We start from the raw sequence: 17,204 nt of genomic DNA on the forward strand, positions 1-17,204 counted from the left end.
AAGGTCCATGGGCCGGTCTGAAGCGGCTGACCCTTGTTCAAATTTTGTCTGGATAACCACCACACTAGGGAAAGACGAGTGGGTCCTGACAAGCGAATGATCTGCCTGTCTAGATGCTCCTGAGACCCTAACCACTTTCGAAGAATCTCCTGTTGATGAGGGCGAGAGTGGAATTGTGCAAAGGGTACGGCCTCGAAAATTTAAACCATCGTTCCCAAGAGTTTCATGCAGCTGATGATGGACACCTCCTTCCGCACAAGGACCTGGTTCTGTGCAAGAGAGCGAGGACCTTCTTTTCCGGTAAATAGACTCTCTAGGTCACTGTGTCGAACATGAGACCTAGGAAGCACATGCGCTCACCTGGAATGAAAGATGATTTGGGTAAATGGAGAATCCACCCATGAGCTTCCAGGAACTACATAGTGATCTGGATGCGACGAGTTAGGAGCAACGACGACGGTGCTTTCAAAAGGAGATCGTCTAGATAGGGAACTATTGTGACTCCCTTCTGCCGCAGGAGTCCCGCCATGATCTTGGTGAACACTCGTGGAGCGGTCGCTAGGCCGAAAGGTAGGGCCCTGAACTGAAAATGGTATTTTCCTACCACAAAGTGGATGAGGCAATGGTGTACCCTCCATATAGGGACATGCAGTTAGGCATCCTTGCTGTCTTTGGAGGCTAGAAACTCTCCCTGCCCATTCTGGCGATGACAGTTCGAAGGGACTCCATTCTCAACTTTTGAGTCCTTACCTGCTTGTTTAGACTGCATGTTTAAAATTGGAATCCATGACCAATCCTGTTTTGGTACTAGGAAGAGACTGGAGTAAAACCCCTGACCTCTTTCCTGTGTTGAAACGGGAACAATGACACCAATTGTTAGCAAATTCTGGATTGCTTCCTGAAGTGCCTTGCGCCTGAGGGGACAAAGGGGGGTAGCTGTCTTGAAGAATCTTTGTGGTGGGAACTGAACTAGATCTATGACAATTCCTTGTGTCCAAACGTCTGTGGTGGATGACCGCCACTGGAGCTGGAAATAAAGAAGCCGTGCCCCCACCACAGATTCCTGTGGGGGAAGACTGTCACGCTGCGGGCTTATTACCCTGTACCGAGGCCCCTCGCCTAATAGCACCCCTGCCTCCGCTAAAACCTCCCTGGGAGCAGAAGACTGGCCCCTCGCCGGGGTGCTCCGGCCTCAGTTAAAGGAACCAAAAGACCGAAAACATTCCTGTCGTGGTCTACTAGACCCCTTTGGCACAGCGCTGCTCTTTCCTCCTGTGGCCACCTGTATGAACTTCTCTAGCTCTGAATCAAAGAGAGTAATCCCATCAAAATGTAAACCCTCAAGAGCTCGCTTTGAATAAGCATCCGCTGTCCAAGAGTGTAACCATAAGGTACGACGAGATGCGATAATGAGGGCAGAGAATCTGACATTGACACGCACCGCATACATGGCTGCCTGGCCAACATAATCAGCGGTGTCAAGGACATGCTCGGCTAAGGAAAGAATTTCTGCGAGTGGGAAATTATCTTGAATGCCCTTAACTAGCAGTCCAGCCCAATACTGTATAGCCTTGTTAGCCCAGGCAACCGCCATAGTGGGTCTAAACATATTGCATGCCGTAATATAAGCTGAACAGAGGGCCTGATCGCACCTCTTATCAGTGGGATCCCTTAGTGAAACCCGTTCCCGAGCAGGAATAGCCAAAGAGGAAGACAACTGTGCCACGTGGGTGTTCACCCTAGGGGAGGCTTTCCATTTAATGGAATCTTCTGGCGGAAGCGGGTAAAAAGATCTAAAGTTACCCCAGCATCATAAACTGCCTATTTGGTTTGGCCTTTGCCATGCGTCAGATACCATCTCCATTACCTGAGGGGATGGTGGAAGAGCAGCTACCTGCGCTTTGGTCTTCTTAAACAGGGGAACCCTGAAGGGGCCGTGGGCTCGGGATCAGCAAAACCTAAGGAGTGTCTGATACCCAGAATAAAGTTATATACATTCTGGGCACGGGAGGAATCTGCTGAACTGAGTAAGTCATCCTTCTCCTCTGAGGAGTGGTCAGAATCCTGACCGCAGCCCTGAGATGCATCAGTAACCATTCTCTTGGCCCTGTGTGAAGTCGTGAGCAGGCGTTTTTCTTCATGCACCGATTGGGATTGTGAAGATGTGCCTACGTCCGCTAGTGAATGTGAGGGGGGGGGTTGAACCAGAAACTTCACGTACCTCTGTTGATCGCATCATCGCCTGGGTGAGCTCTGCCATAGCTGTTGTCAGTGACTTAGCCTAGGCTATGACTGCCGCCACCTGCTGGGGCACATCGCTCTTGAACTTCAGTCTCGCATGCCGTGCAACGAGCATCTTGGTTAGGCTGTCCAACAGATAATTTAGCATTACATTTGGCACAGGTATAATGCAGTGCTGACGTAGCAGATGAACCCTTGTTCTTGGATGTCCCCTTCTCAGACATATTTAAAATGTACACAGATTAAAAACAATATACATGTGGAAAACTGTATATTAATTAAGTCTGAGAGCTAAAGTCTGACTATTATTATCGTTTATTTGTAAGGCGCCACAAGGTTTCCGCAGCGCCGTACACGGTACAAACAGTAGATTATACAGGGTAAAACAGTACAGAAGACAACTAAGAAGACTACTAAGAAGGAAAAGATCTTGCCAGGTTACAATGCCAAGTAAATCCTTGTAAATACACCAATCCCAAGACACTGAACAATAGTCCTAATAGTGTAAACAAGCTAGTAAAGTAATGCATTCGATTGTCAGCAATTACAATAAAAAGGTGTAACGGTACCAGTAGATGAGAGGGAGAGCAGAGGAGCAGCTGCAGCACGATGATCCCCATGTATCACATTGAAAGATGGCCCCTTCTGTACCAGGAAGTAGTGAGGACGTCCTTCCTAGAGCCCTCCCTAAAAATGTCTGCTCTCCTAAATCACCGATCCTTTGTCTGGCAAGCAGCATAACAGGAAGCTGAAGAGAGGAAGTTCCGCCTCCAGTGCCTCTACTAATATGGCGGCCGCCTTCACGAACAGTCGATCAGCACATCTATTGTATGGCTGTCGGATTTGTATGCACCAATGCACACAAAAAAAGTGTGTCCTGGCTGCGTGTGCAGTTAGCGAGCAGATTGCCTCTTAATGAGCGCGATTGCTGCGCTGTGCCCCCCCCGTTACTCGTTCTCTAAGAAAAACAAGGGGGGAGGGGGGTTATACCGGCAGGTCCATCGGGAGAAGAGGCTGCTACAGCTTCACTCCCGCCCGAATAGCAACTTACAACGTGCGTCCTTGCACTATGGTGCCTGAAAATAACTGCTGCCTGTAAGGCAGACTTACATTATGTCTCCATGTTGCTCGTTAATCTAGGGGATGGACAGGCTGCCAGCAGAGGTGCCAGGTAACAGAGACCAGGCTGCTGCTTACCTGTGCGGAGACCCAGAGTGAACAGAGACCAGGCTGCTGCTTACCTGTGCTGAGACCCAGAGTGAACAGAGTTGTAGTCTTATTCACTCCTCTGGGTCTTGAGTTTGATCCCTGCACTGCACCTGTAAAGGAAGGTAAAATAAAAAAATGAAAAAACCTACAGCTAATACAAGTATAGGCAGGAGCCTGTACAAGTGACCTATTTCCTAGGCACTTAAACTAAACTGAGGTATCCACATTAGAGGAGGGGCATAGTAGGGGAGGAGAGAAGATCAAAGAAGTTGATAGTGCCTAGACTCCTACACCCATTACTATACCCCAATGTCTCGCAGCATCCCGCAATGGTAGGAAAGAGACAATGGCAATATATTTTTAAGGAAAATAAACAAAATGTTTATAATTAAAAAATCACAACCACATATCACAGAAACGCTTATAGTAACAAAAGTCCCCATTGCTGTATAAATGCAAAGTAGCACCTAAATTCATGGGTACAAGAAAGAAGTTGTTGAAAATAATTTCACTTTACCTCAGAAAATCAGTTAAACTTTAACAAAGAGAGATTTATGACTTGATAGGAAAAAATTTAGTTTTTTTTACATTACTTTTGCGTCTCTAAATTATAAAGGTCAGACTATAAAAATATTGAGCCCTCATCTCACTTGAGTTCAGCCTTCATCTGTTTCACGTTTTCGGCTTCCTTGCGTTTTGTGTCTGGCTCGTGTTTTGGTTTTTCCTTGGAACTGTCTCCTCTGTCTTTCTCTCGCCCACGATCCCGTTCCCGCTCTTTTTCCCTCTCCCGTCTGTCTCTCTGCTGTATTTGCACCTCCTCCTCCTCCCGCTTTAGAGCAGTCTCCGATTGAGATGGGGTCGGCGTTGGAGGAGCACTTTCTTCAGGTTCTGTCTTTATTTCAACTGTTTCTTCTCGAGATTCATCTACACTGGACTGTGAAGGCAGCAGGAAGAGACCACTAGTATTGCGAGAACGGATCTAAAAGATAAATAAAGAATAACTGTGATGCCTCTCCCACTCTGATAATCTTTACTCGCACTCTATTATCACTTACTTTATTGATGTCGCATTGGATTTCCCTCAGGCGCCTCTTGTACCTTAGTACTTCGCCTTTTAGCTGATGATTGTGGTTCTGTAAGCTGCTGATCAAATGTCTCATCTCCCGGTTAATAGGCCCTACATTAAAAACAAAAAATACTCTGTATAAGTACAGAACAAATAAACAGATTAGTTGGCATTAAATGGGGATGCTTATCTGTGATAATTGTTCTACAGACCACCCTTTCTGACTAACAGTTCCCTCTGAGAAATATCACTGACATAAAGCCCTTCCATTCTCCATACCATCAGTACCCGGAAAATGTTGAAAGGCTAAATAACTGAGTTGGCGTGATAGTGGCATAATATAGGACACCTGTTGGACCTTGCTCAATGTGCTGGGGATTCAAATCTGCTTTCAGCTTGCCTAAGAAGTTAGTACATCATCCCAAAAAAAGATTGTACAGTTATCCATCATCTCTTCAGAGCTCTACTCCTGCTTATGTATTATCTTAGATTTGTAAGGCGCCACAGTGCCCTGCAGCACCGTACAATAGGGAAAACAGGACATACAAGGTAGACAAAATAAATTCAGAGATGAAAATAAACGGTATGCTGGACTCTTTGATGTAGATGTATGGTGTACATCTCCTCTCTACCATACTATGTTACTTTAATTGGACTCTCTATACTAGAAAAAGTTTAACCATGATTTCTGAAATTAATTTCATTTAAATTTATTTTCATATTTCCCATAGATCAGACATACCCGCCTGTTCATTGGCAGCCAGCGTCTGCTCAAACTCAATCCTAAGCATCTCGTACTCTTTCCGTACTTGTGCAAGCGTGTCCTCCAGCTGAATCACCTCTGTGCGAACCTTCTTCTGAAGGCCCACCTCATCGCGCTGCAAGATAACCAGGGAACAAAAAAATACTAAGTGCACATGTCAGAGGACAGTTTAAAAAACAATAAATGAAAAATAAGGAAAACGTGCAAGTGTGAGTTTGCAGGCAACCACAGTAAAGAGGAAAAAAGATAGCCCATCATGCTAGTAATTTTTATCAGAAATGCACACTTTAAAACATTCCAGCTTCTCACATATTACGAGCCTAATACCTGTAACATCCTATTCAATTATGAGGTAGGAGATTAAGGCTTTCAAGTGGTTTACAAAGAAAATATTCCTCCCACCACTGTAGCCCTGGGGAGAGGAATGAAAGAGCATACGTTTCTATTGTAAACAAAGAACACTAAATAAATAATTGGAAACTAATGTGGTTTTATGTGACATGTCATTATAAAAAAAGGAGATTTTTGCACTTGACAATAAATTCCTTTCTCCAGTCTATTGGGGACACAGATAGTGTATATTAACCCCTAGGAGGCACAGCATTAAAAAAAAAAAAAAAACACTGACCATAATATAAACCTCTCTATAAACCTCTGTTTCTCTTCATTTTACAAATAGCCCAGCCAGGAGACAAGAAAACAAGCAGAACATGACCATACATTCCTGGCGGGTTGCCCTCCGATCCCCTATAGCCTGGAAGAAATTAATTTAACGCCAGTCACCCGGAGTACCTTCCTACCAAAGGTAGCATAGTCCAGGTTAAAATTTAAAAAAAAGTATGCCAAGAAAAAACAAACAGATGGCTGTTCTCTAATGGACAACCAATGCATCTGACAGACAGACTTTCTATGTCTGGACATAAAGATCTGCAACACCACATCCAACGAACAAAGTGGTGTGCTTCCCTGGAGGTGCAAGGGCACAAGAATGGTGCTAACAACTTCTGGTTGATGTGAAAACCAGAGACTCAGCTGCTTACACCAAGCCAGAGAGAATTTACAAATCCTATATTAAAAACCATAAGAAAAGAGTTTCCATGCTGTCTGATTAACAGGGTCAGCAACATCCTTTCACTTAAGAATCAAAGCTTCAATGACTATGCTGTTCTTTCCAGCCCTGTTGAAAAAAAAAGAGGACCGAAGACAAAAGGTACAACCGAGGCGAAAAAAGAAGATTTTGGTACTTACGTCAAATGTCTTTCTCTGAATCCATCTGGGGACACTGCTACCATGGGGGTTGTACAAGGGGCACTCGGAGATGGCACTTAAATAGTTAATTAACTGCTCCTGACTCCTCCCCCTGCAACCCCTGCTAGCTTCAGTACAATTCAAAAGCCCCAAGGAAGGAACCAAACAAACAAAATCCATCAGAAATGCAATAGGGAACGAACGCAGTGTCCCCCAGATGGATTCAGGGAAAGAGATTTGACGTAAGTACCATAATCTTTTTTTCTCAGTCATCCAATCTGAGGGACAGTGCTACCATGGGGACCTTCTAAAGTAGCCCTTAAGGGAGGGTTTGCTTGGGAACCCCTGCGCGCAAAACACTGTGGCCAAAAGGTAGTATCCGAAGCAGCAAAAAGATTAAACTGGTAAAATTTGATAAAGGTGTGAACAGAGGACCAGGTAGCAGCCCTGCACAGATAGTCCGCCAAGGCACCGTGATGAGCAGCCCAGGACACCCCCACCGAATGCATGGAGTGAACTGTGAGCCTCTCTGGCACCGCCCTGCTAGAACTCACATAAGTCTGCCGAATTGTAGATGCAATCTAACGGGCAATGGATTGCTTAGGTGCCGGCCAACCCCTCTTATGGGAGTCAAAACAAAAAAAAAAAAAAAAAGAGAAGAAAAAAAAGGCCGTCTTACGATAAGCAGAGGACCTATCCACATAAGTGCGTAAAGCCCGCACCATATCTATTGATGAACCCTCGCAGAAAGCAGGAACCACTATATCCTGGTTCATGTTGAAACCAGACACAACCTTAGGAAGAAAAGAAGTCACCGTCTTCAAGACTGCCCTGTCTTCATGAAAAATCAGGTAGGGAGCCCTGCACGATAAGGCCCAAAGTTCTGACACCCTGCGTGTCGAAGTGATAGCTAACCAGAACACCACCTTCCAGGTTAAAAAATCTGAGTTCAGCCGAACGCAAGGGTTCAAAAGGAGGCATCTGGAGATTACCCAGGACCAAATGGAGATCCCAGGTTGCTATTGGGGGAACGTAAGGAGGCTGAATGCGCAACAGTCCCTGTGGAAGAAGGTTTGAACTTCAGGAAGAATAGCCAGACGGCGATGAAAAAACACAGATAACGCCGAAACTTGAACCCTAAGGGAACTAAGACGAAGCCTAACATCCAAACCATCTCCAATAAACGAGACAAGAGGAAAGGTCGACTGACAAGAATGAGCCTCACACCATTTAACATAAACCAACCACGCCCTATGGTAAATGCGTGCAGAGGATGGCTTCCTGGCCTTTATCAAGGTCTGCACGACACTAGAAGAGAACCCCCTTTCCCCTGACAATTGTCGGCCTCAACAGCCATGCCGTTAAAGCCAACCGAACAATTACATCCACTGGACCTTGCGCAAAACCTTGGCACACGGCAATTCTGACAAGAGGCCATCAAGTCTATGTTGGGGGAGCCCCATCTGTCGACTAGTTCCTGAAAAACCTGAGGATGCAAGAACCACTCCCCTGGGTTGATCGTTTGCCTGCTCAAGTAATCGGTCTCCCAGTTGTCCACCACCGGAATGAACACAGCAGATATGGCTGGAACAAACCTTTCTACTCAAGACAAGATCTCGTTCGCCATTGCCATGGCGTTTGCGCTTCTTGTCCCGCCTTGGCCAGTTTACGTAGGTCACTGACGTGGTGCTATCCGATTGAATTTGGGTCGGCATTCCTCTGAGAAGAGACTGCTCCCCCCCGAAGATCCAGGAGGATCGCCTTTAACTTGAGGACATTTACTGGCAGGGAGGCCTCCCTGCTTGATCACAGACCCTGTAGGCGAAGATGGGGGACAACTGCCCCCCACCCCCTCAAACTGGCGTCTGTGGTAACCAAGATCCATGACTATGAAACGAACGACCGACCCATCACTAAGTTCTCTGGGTTTGCCCACCACCGAAGGGAGAGATGGGCTATACTGGACAACTGGAACTAGAAGGGAGATCCCGACCATTGGCATAAGAGGTCCCACCGAAAAACCTGTGAACAAAACCGGCCATAAGGAAGGGTCTCGAAAGAGGCGACCATCTGACTCAGGAGCTTCATGCCCATCAACATGGAGGGTCGAGGAGACCAGAGAAGGCTCTGCACTGATGTCCTGATCTTGTTTTTTACAGAAGAAAAACTTTCTGTAGACTGGTGTCCATGAGAAGACCCAAGAACACCATCCTCTGGGACGGAACCAACTGACCCTTCAGATTCTGGAACGACACGGATGGGTGATAAATTACCCGAAGGGTCAGCAAAAGATGTTGATCCAGGACGCTCTTCGTAGGAGCTTTGATAAGCAGATCGTCCAAATAAGGAATTATGTTCACACCCATAGCCCGCACGTGGGCCGCCAACACAGACATGATCTTTGTGAACACACGGGGCGCTGTTTAGAAACCAAAAGGAAGTGCCTTGAACTGAAAATGGTCTCACCCTGTCATGAACCGAAGTAGGGACTGATGTCCCTCCCAGATGGGAACATGGAGATAGGTGTATTAGATGTCTATAGACGCTAAAAATTCCCGGGGTTCCAGTCCATTGATGACGGAGCAGACTGAATCCATCCGAACTTGTCCACTCGCAAATGCTGATTGAGTCCCTTGAAGTTTAGGATTGGCCGAAATGACCCATCCTGCTTTGGGACCTGGAATAGATTCGAATAAAATCCCGACCCTTCTGGGAATCCGGCAATCGACTCCTGCTGAGAGAAGAGAATCGACGGGTCAAGGCCCTTCGCTTCAGAGGGTCGCGAAGAGGAGGAGTTGAGAAGAACCGTTTGGGAGATGGACCCAAAAGGTCTATCACGTATCCTCTGGATATGATCCCCATAATCCAGCTGTATTGTGAAGACACCGCCCACTGGTCTCTGAAGAGTTGCAGACAGCCCCCCACCTCCGCAGCCGCGAGGAGAGGGATGCTCCCGTCATTCTGGGGCCTTGTCCGGGCTCTTGGAAGAGGAGCGCCTCCTGTGAAAAGAGCCCCTTCCCCTGTGAGACTGTCCTTGGGACAAAAAAGGTCCACCTCTCACTGTTGCCTGACCCCTGCCAGAGGTGTGGTCCTGAAAGGATTGACGAAAGGAACTGAACCTAGGTGGTCTGGCCCAAGGAGCATTCACCGGCAAAAAATTACTCTTTCCATCAGTGGACTAGGAAATACAGTTCTGGACCAAATAAGACCGACCCAGAGTAAGGTAAGGCCTCCAGAAACTTCTTTGATTCTGCGTACACATCCCAAAAGCGCAGCCATAAGGGCCCTGCTAGCCTCCACAGCGTTGGCCGAAATAGAAGCTACCAAAGCCGCATTCTGGGCCCCTAGAGGAACATCCGACCTCCTCTGCAATTGCGGGAAACTTTCATGCTCCTGGGATATACCAACAAGCGTGGGGGGGGGGGGGGGGGAAGGGGGGGGGAGGCCTCCACTGCCCCCTCCAGATTCTCACTGACAGCCGACCGCAGCGTGGTAAACACCTTCCGTGTCCTCCGCTAGCAGTCCAGCAACAAATAGAAATGTGCTCAGCATTTCTGCAGTCTGACCTAGTCAGGCACTGCCGTAGACTGGTCCCGCGACCAGAGATCCAGGTTCCCACTCTGCCTAAACAGGAAACACGGTATCTCCTAACATGCCATGCTTCCTCCTGATCGTGTGCTCTCTGCCCGTTGGCAGCGCCGGTCCCAGAGTAGCGCCGGTGACAACGCCGCATTGAGCAGCTGCTGTCACCCTATTAACAAGCCCCAAAGCTTGTCTGTATGGGCAGTTCAGGACAAAAGGTTTCTTCATCCGTCTGTCAGGACCACTGACCTAACAGATAACAGGTAGCCTGCAGCACCTGTATACACTCACCATATTAACTAAAACCAAAAGAACAGAACTAAATTATCTAACAGCACAAAAATAACAGCCAAACTCCTTGGGCACTTAAATTAAACTGAAACTAGCAGGGGTTGCAGAGGGGAGGAGTCAGCAGCAGATAGTTAACTATTTAAGTGCCAACTCCGAGTGCCCCTCATACAAGTCCCATGGTAGCAGTGTCTCCCAGATTGGATGACTGAGAAACAGAGGTAGACTGATGGACAGATCAGATGTGTGTATCTGGGCCAATCAAGGGTGATAAACAATGCCTGCATTCCTTCCACTCTGACTTTCCGTAAATTCTAAAGAATCAGCAGATCCGGGAGGAAACAAATAGATCAAATCAAATGGTCATGGAAACCCTAGTGCATCAATAACACAAGATCCTGTTCGAGGAATACGAAATACCAATAGATCTATCTGTGGACTCTAAAAAAAAAAAACTTTGGGATCAATTGGCACCAGTTAAAGCGTTAAAAGATCAGAAAGTCTTTCCCCATGTTGTCCACCCCCAAAATGTAGGTTGCTAAGACTGTTGGAAAAAATAATTTGTGGGTTCCACAGCAGTGACTTACCACTTCTCACCCTAAACAGTCACAGGTATACTACATTATAAGTGAGGCTGGGGACAGAGGTAGGGATGATGAACTCGGTGGAGTGACAAAACACCTTGTGTGCAACAAAGATCAAGAGGCTACCCTGCACAGCTTCACAGCAGAAGCCCTGTGCCGCCCAGGAAGGAGCCAGAGTTCTAGCATAATGTACCCTCACATTTGCAGGGACTGGCTGACCTGCCCTAATGTAAGCCAGATGGATTACCAACATAATCCACCTGCCAATCGTCTGTTTAGAAGCCAGCCAGCCATTCTATTGGGTGTCATAGAGAACCAGAAGGTCCTCTGTATGGCACACATCCTTGATGAAAAGCCGGAACCACAAAATCTTGGTTCAGGTGGAACCTGGAAACAACCTTGTGCTGGAAAGAAAACAGTCTGAAGAACAGTCCTATCCTCATGGAAAATGACAAAGACTTACAGGACAGCTCCAAAACTAATCCAGCTGTAGAGACAGCTAGGAGAAAAGTGGACTTCCAGGTAAAGAACTTAAGATCCACTGAATCTAACAACTCAAAGGGAGGATGCTGCAAGGCAATAAACACTGGCTTTAAGTCCCAGGGAGCCCCCGCAGAAGTGTGTATGGAGGCTGCAGTCCTTGTAAGAAGGTTTGCACCTCTGAAAGAAAACTGATAAAGCAGATACCTGGACCTTCAAAAAGCTAGGCCTCAAGCCCCCAGGGTCTCTCTTGCAGAAAAAAAAGCAATTGTGCCAACTGGAAGGAAGAAGTAGAATACCCCTCCACTTGTACCAGGAAATGCAGGTCTTCCAGACCCTATGATAATTCCTGGCTGAAACCAGTTTACGAGCCCTCAGCATGGTCTGAACAACACTATCTATAAATCCCTTGGCTTTAAGGATAATGGCCTCAACAGCCACAGCTTTGAAGCCAGCCAATGTAAACTCTGGTGCAGGAAGGGAGCTTGACCTGGCCTTACAGGGAGCCACAGTGGAGGAGCCTCTGCCACAGCAAAAAGTTTGGTGATCTACAACCTCCTTTGCCAGTCTGGAGCCACCAGGATCACAGGACGCTCTCTCTTTTTACCTTTCTCAGAATAGGTACAAGAGATCATAATCCCAGGGAACTGACATGTAGTCTGTAATAACGTCTGGGGTTCTCTCGTCCTGGAACAATAGCTCTTCACCTTGTGGTTCAACTAGGAAGACATCATCCAGCCGGAAGCGTCTAGGTGGAGAGACCATTCCCTTGGTTGAAGGGCATGTCTGCTGAGAGTCAGCATCCTAGTTCTTGAATCCTGATGAGATGGTTGGAATGTTGTGGTCTGCCCAACACATGATCCAACCGGTTTCCTTCATGACCTGGACACTCCTGGTGCCTCCCTAATGAAGTTGTATATGCTGCGGCATTGTTGGACTGGACCTTTACCACCCTTTCTCTCAGTATGAGTTGAGCTCGTAACAGGGATTTCAAGATTGCCCAGAGTTTTGTATGGTTAACTGGGTAGTGTATAAACAACCCCTGTTGAGATTTTTGTTCTTCAAACACCAAAAGGAGCAACTGGCAAACCCTTGGGGACAGTATGATGCTCTGTGTGGTCAAATGCAAGAAAGACATTTTCCACTATGAGATTAATTCGTTCTTGAACTGCCTGTAGTGTTACTTTGCAAATTGTACCGCCTTGGAGGTGGAGACCATTTTCCTATCACCTTCTTGCAAAAGTACACAGACACCAGTCTTCGAGACATAATGGACTTCACCAGACCATCCAAGGAGAGAGTCTTGTTATCAGGCAGGAAAACCTTATTAAGGTAGGTGTCGAAATGTAGCCGCAAGAAGATTAATCGCAGAGTAGAAATCAGGTTAGATTTTTTAAAATTGATCATCCAACTGTACAATTCAAGGGTTTGAGTCCGGAAAGACTAGTAGTGGAGAACCATCTTGGAGGAGTCTTAATGAGATCTATGATGTACCCCCTTGCCACATTTCTTCTTACACAGGCATCATTGGTGATATTGAACTACCCGTCACGGAAAAGAAGTAAACAGGCTCCCACCAATGGGGCTCTAATGTGGGTTTCCTGCCCGTCCTGCTGACCAGCTGGGAGTTGGATGCCTAGCTACCCAGGCCTAATTTCCCCTTTGTTCGTCCCCGCGAGAGGCAGAGGCCTGGCTCCTTGCCTTACACATGACATCGAAAGTGGGGCATTTGCAGGAAGAAAAAGATACCAGGATGATTTTGTCCACACCACATCCGCCTGACAGGCTTGAGACTACCGTTCAGACAAAATTTCTAGCCGGCCCAGATGGTCCATGGTGGCTTCCTCCAGGTATATTGAGACCTCATGGATATGCTCCACCAAGGTTAGCAAATCCAAATGTGGTTCTCCCCGATTGTAGGTACTCCGCTAACTAACTACTCTGACCCCCTTTCCACTATCTTACTGACCCAAGCTGCAGTTACATTTGGTTTGAAGGAGAATGAGAATATGGACCTGAGAAAAACATCAAACTTCCTTTTCTTAAGACCAGAAGCATAAGGTATAGTGTTGGTTTTGGACCGGCAAGCTATCGGAGCATCTGCCTGAGGAGAAGAATCCCATTTCTCTATGGCAGCGCATGGCTGTGGATAGAGGTATTGTAAGTGGCGTAACACCTGAAGTCTGTGATCAAACTTAACCCACGCCTCACACAAAAATTACTTCAAATGAGGAGAGGAGAGCAAATAATCTGTTTCTTTCTCCTCTTAAGCAGTGAATTATCTGGAATCACAAATTCCTCACTGTCCTGAATATTTAGCACCTGCCGGATGGCATGCAATAAAAGCCTCATGGCGCACGACTGGGATCTTCTTCGGTGAACGAGGATGCCTCCGAGTCAAAGTACTCAGCTTTCCCTTACTTCCGAGCAGGACACCTCCCAGCCTGGAGAACCACCAGAAGCTGGCGTTTCTGCGGTTTTGATGTGGAGGCAGAATCAAGCATCTTTTCTAAGGAGGATGAGACCATGCACCGACATTGCCAGGTCTATACTGATATGTCCGATGCAGCAGGGTGGAGGCCCTGTTTGTGTCCCACTACCATTGAACAATAAAAATATAAAACAATGATGCAAATTGTGAGGTACACTAGTGCTGTGAAACTGGTTCTTGATGTATTCTCTTCCTTTATATCAGTATGAAGTTGAGCTCAGCTGTACAAGGCTGGTCAATCTCTTTATAGTAAACTCACCTCAATGAGGTCCAGCTGACGATGATGATTGGAGCGTGTACCATGGAGTAAGGAACGTGCCTCATCCAACTGGGCCTTTAATTGCAGAGATTCATTATAAAGGACAGAAAACTGAGACTGCATGCACCGATACTCTGGAGACAAACGTACATTTTCCTCCACTGCACTTGCTAGCTCAACCTGGATAGGAGAAAGAAAGAGAAGTAAAGAAAAATAAAAACATATTTCTATAGGATATCTTGCCTTTTTCCCTGTCAGAATAGCAGTTTCCTCAGACAAAAAATAATTCTAGGTTACTTCCTGTTCGATGCCATATTTCTGTGAAGGTCCATTCCCCACTCACCAAGCTCTCTTCTGAGCATTCAGATCTTTGGTCTAAATACACGCTATTGAACGGAACTTTTCTTTTTTGATGAAGCCTTCCAGCATGAATCCCTATTTCTAGCATGTAGAATGTAAGCGGTCATCAGTAGTGCACTTTTTTTCCTAGTGTTTTACTTATTTATATAAATTTGCTGTATTTATATCATTTTTGGTTCTTTGGTTTCGTTCTTGCACAGCACCGAGCTACTTTTGTCTACATATAATTTACCCAAACTCCTCAAATCTTCGCTGAAGAGGCTGCAGACATGAGGGCACATCATCATCATCATTTATTTATATAGCGCCAACATATTCCGTAGCGCTTTACAATTGGGGACAAACGTAATAAACTAATAAACAAACTGGGTAAAACAGACAAAGAGGTGAGATGTTCCACATAGGGTTTAACTCCTTTCTTGCCCTTGATATTTCCTGCTTCCTTGTCCTCTTAGTAAGATGCCCAAGCAATTAACAAAACTAAATGAGCACATCTTAAAACAAAGACAGTTACTATACTTGTGGTTAACTGAATGAACCAAGAGCCATGCACTCTAACTGTAGTCATTAATAGAGTATGGCACACATACAAGATACAATAGATAAATGTGCACTTGGTTGGCCTGAATAATGCATTAAGAGGACACACAACAGAAATCTAGATTAGGTCTTGAAGTAACTGTGTAACCTAATCTTCCTATCCATACCCCATACTCCTAATTCGTTCGCTCAGCTATGGGTACACAAAAGAACTAATTGACAAAAGATACCACTGTCATACCGGACTTTGTGAATTATTCCTGTTTTATTACAAGATTCTATGTAATCATCAGATAGGCTATGAATTGTACACAATTGAAAAATGAGGATTTATGTACTTAAGTTAAATCTCTCTCTCTCTGAATCCACTGCTACCATGGGGTTGTATGTGGAGAGCCTGGGAGTTGGCACTTAAGTTAAAAAAAGAAGATTTTTACTCACCGTAAAAATCGATTTCTCTTACTCCATTGGGGGACACTGCGAGACATTGGGTATAGTAGGTGGGACTAGGAGTTTAAGCAATTATTAAACTTGTTTATTCCTTATACTCCTCCCCTACTATGCCCCTCCTCTCCAGCTCAGACCTCAGTTTTGTATAACCAAGCCAGGAAGAAAGGAGAAGCAATGCAGAAAATAGCACCAAAACCAGCACTACTTTCAGAGCAAGGGAGGGTGCGCAGTGTCCCCCAATGGAGTAGAGAAATCGATTCTACGGTGAGTAAAAATCTTCCTTTCTCTTTCCTACCATTGGGGGACACTGCAAGATATTGGGACATACTAAAGCTGCCTCTAAGGGAGGGATTGCTTTTGAACGGCTGTGCGCAACTTCCTGCACCCAAAGCTCGTATCAGCGGATGCAAAGCCATGCAACCAAGAAACTCTGCAGAAGACGTAGGAGTTGCCATCCTGCACAACTGCTTTACCGAAGCACCCTGACATGCCGCCCAAGTGCCAACCGTCCTGGTGAGTGAGCTCTAAAGTCACCAGAACAGGATAATGGGCGCGAACATACCACAGAATGGAGGAAGGGATATAGCAGGCATGAGACTGTCTGTAAACTGACCAGTCCCACTATCAAGCGTCCGAAAGGACGAAGAAAACGTAAGTTGCAGGGATAGAGACCCTGTGGTCAATCTGGCACTGAAGAGAACGAACCGCCTCCAGCCGAAGAAGCGTGTTACACGAAAAAGAGGAGGAATAAAAGAATGCTTGACCACAAGCTCCTGAGTCAAGTGAAATGGAGAGACTATCCTCTGAACCAATAGTGGTCGGAGCGACGCCCCTCTCTATCCTCCTAGAAAAGTAAAATGTGGGAGTGCAATCCATACTATTGCCACCAAACATCTGCGAACAGGGGAGATTATTATTATTAACTTTTATTTATAGGGCGCCACAAAGTATCCGTAGCGCCGTACAGGGACAAACAATGGCACAGTACAAGGTGAAACAGCACAGTACAAGTAACAGTAAGCACTATAACTCTGGGGGCTCAGGCACAGCATGAAAGAGAGGGAGGGAGGGGAAAAGTGAGTATAGGCAGGTAACTATGGCCCAAGAGGGTGGGCACAGATGACAGGTTGAGAGTCACTGAGGGGAGCGGAGAGAAGCGAGAGGAGACAGAGGGCAGAGGGACCGAGAGGAGGTGAGCAGAGTAGCTGGAGAGCGCAGTTAAAAGTGATGGAAACAGGAGGTAGGAGAGCCCTGCTCAAAAGGAGCGAACAATCTAAAGGGAGGGGAAGACAGACACATGGATGAGACGGGAGAAACGGAGACGGAGTCGAGGAAGGGGGAGAAGGGAAGAAGGGATGAGAAAGAGAGGTAGCCGACCGGTGGGAGTTTAGGCATGAGACTGGAGATATGTAAGGGAACACCCTTTCCCCGGGATAAACATATGTTCCCAGAGTCAGCAAGTGAAAAGTGACCAAATCAAGCCCTCTGATCACCCAAACTAGATTTCACAGCTTCACCTCACCAACCAAAGGGGGGCTGAACCGGAAGAAACCCCTCGAAGAAAGGCCTGAAGATACTGTGGTCCTGTAAACCGGTGCTGAAATTGATGTAGAGCACCAGGAGCTGCACCGTGCGGGAACCTA

At 46.4% G+C, this 17,204-nt stretch overlaps 1 protein-coding gene across 2 annotated transcripts in view; it reads right to left on the reverse strand.

The window, feature by feature from the left end:
- Positions 1-17,204, reverse strand: part of RNF20 (ring finger protein 20) — a 58,471-nt gene that overhangs the window by 23,025 nt on the left and 18,242 nt on the right. For both annotated transcript variants that reach the window (XM_075217293.1, XM_075217294.1), the window contains exons 10-13: positions 14,212-14,391; positions 5,259-5,394; positions 4,506-4,627; positions 4,101-4,429 (exon numbers count right to left, since the gene is read on the reverse strand). In XM_075217293.1, coding sequence (XP_075073394.1) covers positions 4,101-4,429; positions 4,506-4,627; positions 5,259-5,394; positions 14,212-14,391 — 767 coding nt within the window. The remainder of the gene's footprint in view (positions 1-4,100; positions 4,430-4,505; positions 4,628-5,258; positions 5,395-14,211; positions 14,392-17,204) is intronic.

The sequence above is a fragment of the Mixophyes fleayi genome, chromosome 6 (assembly GCF_038048845.1).
Source record: "Mixophyes fleayi isolate aMixFle1 chromosome 6, aMixFle1.hap1, whole genome shotgun sequence".
Classification (NCBI taxonomy): Eukaryota; Metazoa; Chordata; class Amphibia; order Anura; family Limnodynastidae; genus Mixophyes; species Mixophyes fleayi.